At 52.7% G+C, this 6,632-nt stretch overlaps 1 protein-coding gene across 1 annotated transcript; it reads right to left on the bottom strand.

The window, feature by feature from the left end:
• Positions 1–2,789: 2,789 nt before the first annotated feature.
• Positions 2,790–4,406, bottom strand: LOC114882551. The gene has a single exon (XM_029199430.2). It carries the CDS (start codon positions 4,404–4,406, stop codon positions 2,790–2,792), a length of 1,617 nt encoding a protein of 538 aa, XP_029055263.2.
• Positions 4,407–6,632: the final 2,226 nt, after the last annotated feature.

The raw sequence follows: 6,632 nt of genomic DNA, 5'->3' as shown, positions 1-6,632 counted from the left end.
GAAAGTTCTGAATGTTGGAGGCGCCCGCCTACCCTGGCAATTCCCTGATGGTCGAGGTAAGCCGTGAGCCTCGTGAAAGGATGCGTAGACGGAAGCGTTGTTCCCTTTGCGAGTGCAGCGAGTTCGTCTTTGAAGTACGTGGACTGCGTGGCCTGAATCCAGTAGATTCTGGCCCTTTCCATATCAGCTGCGGTGATGAGAAGCGTGGGCGAAGCATCTTGTCGTTTGAACAGCTTGTCCACGAATTTGAGGCAGAGAGCGGTGATTCTGCGTAATCTGTTAAAGGAAGAATATTTATAGATTAATTCCCATGAATATTCTTTTACTGCGTTTGCCGTGTGGAGTGCGACGACAGCACGAGCTTCTGGGGCGCCCAACTCGTCTGCATCGACACTGGTCTGCTTGGGCCACGCGTTCTGCGTTTGCGTGAGCCACGGTGGTCCCGTCCACCAAAGCGAGTGCTGCTGTAGCTGATCTGTCGTCATGCCTCTTGACGCGCAGTCAGCCGGATTCGATGATCCTGGTACATGCCTCCAGTGAAAGTTCTGCGTGATCTCCTGGATTTGGATTACCCTGTTGCGTACGTAATCCTTCCATTTGGAGGGGTGCGTCTTGATCCAAGCCAGCGTAACTTCTGAGTCCGTCCACATAAATGTCTGAGAAACGGGCATGTTCAAAGTAGCGTGAACATGCCGCATCAGTTTCGAGAGTAGCAGCGCTGCTGTGAGTTCCAACCTCGGGATGGTCAGACGTTTGAGTGGTGTCACTCGCGTTTTCGAGCAGATGAGAGAAGTGTGGGTACCCGTGGACGGTGCGTGGACAACGAGATAGACGACGGCTGCCATTGCGAGGACAGAAGCATCAGAGAAACCATGTAGCTCAACTGTTGACGTGGTCAATGTGTTGAACCATCGTGGAATGGATAGCCTGGCCAGGCGCGTTAAATCTTCTCTGATGCTGAGCCAGCGATTTGTAATTGAAGGAGGCAGCAGGTCGTCCCAGCCGAGTTCCTGTAACCAGAGCTCTTGAATGAGAATTTTGGCTCTAATAACTACAGGTGCAACAAAACCGAGAGGATCAAATAGTTGTGCTACTTCTGAGAGGACGAGGCGTTTCGTGAACTGCGTGCGTTGAGTAGCTGATATGGTTGCGAAATTGAATGCGTCTTCATGCGGTGTCCATTTGATTCCGAGAATCTTGGTTTCGCAGTCGTCAAACGAAATTGATGCGTTGTTCTGATTATCTGCGAGGGCTTCAAGCAACGACTTGCTGGTAGAGTGCCATTTTGCCAACGGAAATCCACCCGCTTGGCAAAGTTGCGTCAGCTGACTTGCAACATCCTGTAGATGGTCAGCGGTGTCTGCGCCACCAAAAATGTCGTCAACGTACCTGCCATTTTTGATGGGTTCGACGGCAAGGGGAAATTTCCACCCTTCGTCGTCAGCGAGTTGCAAGAGCGTTCTCACGGCTAGGTACGGTGCAGCTTTCGTTCCGTACGTGACCGTGGTCAGCTGGTACTGCGTTTCCTGTTGAGTTTCATCAAGCCAGAGTATCTGCTGCAAGCTCCAGTCCTCCGGATGCACCTTGATTTGGCGATACATCTTCGTGATGTCGGTTGCAAACAGATGTTTGAATCTGCGTATCCAGATGAGCAGATCTGCGATGTTCAGCATAAGGTTCGGACCGGTGTGGAGAAGATCATTTAATGCGTGTCCTGAAGAAGTTGGGCTGGAGCCATTGAACACCACTCGCAAGGCGGTGGTCGTGCTGCCCAACTTGAGAACGCCATGGTGCGGAAGAAAGTACTGAAACGGACTGATTATTGAGTCATTGTTCAGTCTTACCATGTGGCCAAGCTGCTCATATTCGAGCATGAACTTGGTGTACAGCTGTTTGTACTGAGCGTCCTTGCTGAATCTTCGGAGTGTCCTCTGAAGACAATGGTGCGCCGTCTGGTATGAATTGCCAAGTGCTCGTGGATGAAGCTTGAGCGGCAATCGCACGATGTATCTTCCAGAGGAGTCTCGCGAATGCGTGGTCTGGAAATGATCTTCGCACTCTTGCTCTTCTTGTGTGAGCAAGGGTGCCGTGTCCTGTGGTGGCTCTTCCTGCGTCCAGAAACGGCTGAGTAACTCACCCAACTGGCAATCGGTGTTACTGACCGTCACCTGATGAGAGGTCCTGCGAATGGTCTGAATGCCCTCGAGGGGCCCGATTACGAGCCAACCGAAGATCGAAAGTTGAGCGATCAACGGTGTTGAAGCGTTCCGGATGATGTTTGGCTTGATGACTTGCCCGTATGCGTCGGCTCCGAGAATAATGTCCACCGGTCTGGAGACGAGAATTTGCGGATCTGCTAGATTCAATTTCTCCAGATACGATGGCAGCGTTGGACGAGCTGGTGGTTCGGATGGTAAGCAAGTGGTCACCTTCGTCAGCACATGTGCTTGAATGGTGACTGAGAGTGGTCTGTAATTTGAATGGAGGGTAATATTGACCACTCCATTCGTCTGCGAGGTCCTTGCTCCACCAACTCCGTAGACATCCAACGTGGAGCGTTGTCTTCTGAATCTGAGCTGCGTTACTAATGACTCTGAAATCAACGAGACTTCAGAGCCTGAGTCAATGAGTATTCTTACTTGCTGCACTGCGAGGTCAGTGTGCACTCTTGCGAGTGCCGTTGCTAAAAGCGTGGTCCGTGGTCTGCGTGTACTGGTTGCGTGGGCTGAACGATTTCTGTGTGCGTGGGCTGCGATGGCTGCGGGTGCGTTGACGACTGCACCGTCACTTCAATGCGTGGTCGTTGAGGTGGTTGGCGTGGTCTGCGTGGAGGCTGCTGGAGCTAGCGTGGGCGTGGTCTGCGCTGCTGCTGCTGGAAGGCCTGGTACCAGCACCTTGCTGATATCAGCACCATGCAGCATGGTATGGTGAATCTCCTCACAGATCTTGCACCGTTGTCGTGTGCGGCAGCTGCGCAGGTTGTGGTGGCCGAGACAGTTCACGCAAAGTGCGTGGGCCTTGACCACGTTGGCGCGGTCGTGCGGGGTCAGTGCTCTGAACGGTGGGCACGCCGAAAGAAAATGATCTTTCTGGCAGAAAGCGCACGGGTAGAGTGCGGACTGCGTGGACTTGGCGTTGGCTGCGGGTGCTGCGTGGGCTGATGTAGCTGGTCGAGCGGTTCCTGCGTGGACTGCGGCTCGTGCTGGAGCGGAGCGTTGCTGCGAAGGCTGCGTGGTCCTGGATGTCGTGGTCGGCGTGGGCTGTACGGCACGAGCAGTGCTCAGCTGCTCCAGCTGTTCTAGGGTGCGTGCGCGTGCGAGCAGAAACGTGGTCAGCTGTTCGAGCGTAGGATAGTCCTTCGTCGTGGCCAGCGAGGACTCCCAATGCTCGCGCGTGTCCGCGTCGAGCAGTCTCACGAGCATGGTGAGGAGGAAACAGTTGTGGACGTCCTCCAGTCCGAACGAGCGGAGCGCTTGCTGCGTCTCCTGGATGATGTTCACCATCTTCAGGAGCGAGGCCGCCTTGCGCATCTTCATCGGCTTGAGGTTGGCAAGCCGATCCATATGCGACTGCACGTTTAGCCGCTTGTTATCGTAGCGGCCATCAAGCAGCTGCCATGCTTGATCAAGCGCGCCATCTGTCGTTGGCAAATGGCTGATCAAATTTGCCGCGTGGCCTGTAACGGCGCCCTTCAAATACAAGAACTTGTCGTGGGCTGCGAGGTCGGCGCGTTCGCTGATGACGGAGGCAAAATGGGCCTTAAACTCTGCCCATTTGCTATAGTCTCCCTCAAATTTCGGGAGAGCGATCTCGGGGAGCCGTGATCTGCTTGCCGAGGACTGCGTGGGCGCGACGGTCGTCGGGGTCGTCGTGGTCTGCGAGGGCTGCTCGTTCTGCTTAATTTTCCGCTCAAGCTGCGCCAGCAACTTGCGAGCAGAAAGCACGACGCGCGCTTCGTTGGAAGCCACCTTTTCTTTGAAATAGGTGTGGTCGAGCTGCGTGGACGGCCAAACCTTCGAGAGGGCAACGTGTTCGCGCTGGAATTCAACATGGATCTCCAGAATCGTGTCCCTCATGAGCTCCGGTTCTTCTGGCGCAACGTCTGCGGGGGCCTTGTTGAGGGTCACCTGCAGGTCCTCCACCATGGCCAGGAGGGTGTCAAGACGCTCCTCCTGGACACGGGAGCGCACCTGGAGCTCTGCTGTGAGGCGCGTGGGCGAGCGCGTGCGCGTGGTCTGCGTGGTCTCTTCAGGGACTTGCAGCGTGGTCGGCGAGCGTGGACGAGCGGCCTGCGATGGCTGCGTGGTCGTTTCCGTTGCGTGGTCTGGATCTAGATCGGACGCCGTCATGGCCGCCGGCGTCTCTTCCGGTTTTGAGGCCGGAGACGTATCGCGTGATTTCGGCATTTTTAACGGTCACTTACACCACCAATGTCACAAATTGTCACTTTACGTATGGAGTCACTGTCTCACAATGTTCCGCGCACACAATCCAGAGTCACTGAGCTCACTTTTGAGGCGCGGACACTACACGTAATGGCGGCGACCGTTACGCGTCACAACGACCGTTACGCGAGCCGGGGCGTGTTAATCCGGCTCGAAGGACCAAAATGTTTGCGAATTGCGTGGTCAGCGTGGTCAGAAATAAAACACGCCTGCGTAACGGTCACAAACAAAGTTATATTTAACACAGAAAAGAGTATTTACAATAATCACAAACGTGATGCGTGGTCAGCGTCTGTACAATTATTTACACTTACAACTATTTAAACTAATCTTAATTACAATGAAACACACGCGTGGACTGAATATAACGTAGTCAAAGCGTGGACTGAACGTGTACGCGTCGCGTGGGCAGAAAAACAAGCAACTTAGGCTGATTACCGTTCTTGACGATTTCGCGTGAACAGCGTAGCACGTGGTAGCGCGTCGAACGATCGTACAAGAAGAAGAAGAATCGATCATGGCGTCGATCGTGCCGGTTCCGCGTGGAGAAGTGGGCCCGAGAGGTGCTGCCGCTATCGGTAACGACGCACCAACGAAGTATTTTCGTTGCCAACTTCGCCGTTCGGCGTAGAATTGGGGAATTTCGCCAACACTATATCTGCATTAGATCTCCTGCAATATACTGATTCCTTCCCACAGATCAATGTACATTGAATAACAGTATCATTTATACTATATCTACATTGGATATAATGTAATATACTGATGCCTTCCCACAGATCAATGTACTTTTGGTAACAATATCATTATTACTATGTCTACATTAGATATAATGTAATATACTGATCCCTACCCACACATCAATGTACATATAATAACAGTTTCGTTATTACTATATCTACAATGGATATAATGTAATATACTGATACCTTCCCACGGATCAATGTACATATAATAACCGTATCGTTATTACTATATCTACATTCGATATGTAATATACATTTAATAACAATATCATTATTACTATATCTACATCAGATGTAATGTAATATACTGATTTATTCCCACAGACCAATGTACATTTAATAACAATATCATACTATATCTAATTAGATGCAATGTAATATACTGATACCTTCCCTCAGATCAATGTACATACACTAACAATTTCGTTATTACTATATCTACATTAGATATGTAATATACATTTAATAAGAATACCATTATTACTATATCTACATCTTCGTGCGGGGTTCCCAGTCCCCCATCGGACGGGTCTCCGGGTGGCGGATAGGGGAATGCTCGGCAGATATGCAGGGTAGTTGGGAAATAAAATACCGACCGCGGACCAAAACTGGGACTTAAAATCCCGAACGCGTCTGTTCCCGTATCGGGCGGCGTTCTGGTCGGCGTCTGTTCCCCATGTTAGGGGCGGCCGTTTTTCTTGACGGGTCAGGAGGTGTAGCGGGTACGGTGACACTGCCCGAAAGGGATGTGTGGATGATTCGCGCAGCGCGCATCTCCTGGTGGCTCCCGGCGTCAACGCGCCGCTCCCAAGGGGATACCAGGGTGCTGATGAAGGGTGATGGTGCACGGTAAAGGGCGGATGTAACATTCCCGCCCCTATGCCACAAGCGGTCGCAGTCATGGGGGTAGCTGCGGCCGTGATCACCCCCCCACACCCGGAGGCAACCGCGTTCGGAGACGGCCTGGTATTCTGGAGTATCAACGACGACTTAATGGAGAATACAAATAACACAACCCGTGTAGAAGGGAGACATCTACGTTCTCGACCAAAGAAAGATCTCGATGAGATCTTGACGGTTGAGGAGCAAGCGAGGGGTTTGGATGGCGAGACCCTTACGAGCAAGGCGGCGGCATTCACGCCACGTCGCAGCCTAGCGCGAAGTCCTCCGCGAACGAACGGAAGATCCTCGCCGGTTGCCGCTGATGGCACTCCTGCTCAGACACAGGAGGGTGCGATGGACATGGTGCAGGCCCAACAGCCTGCTCCGAAGTCTACTCCCCTTTTGGCAGAGGCACAGCCACTAGGGGCCCTGCTGCAGCAACTCCGGAGCCTAGTCGCGGAGATGACCGCAGCCACGGCCAAGCATCGCAACATTGCTGTGGCGATCAAAAACGGTCTGCCGCGGCTAGTTGAGATTGTGGACGCCATCGAAGCTGGCC

This window comes from Osmia bicornis, unplaced genomic scaffold, assembly GCF_907164935.1.
Source record: "Osmia bicornis bicornis unplaced genomic scaffold, iOsmBic2.1, whole genome shotgun sequence".
Lineage (NCBI taxonomy): Eukaryota > Metazoa > Arthropoda > Insecta > Hymenoptera > Megachilidae > Osmia > Osmia bicornis.
This window is presented reverse-complemented; position numbering and strand designations above follow the sequence as displayed.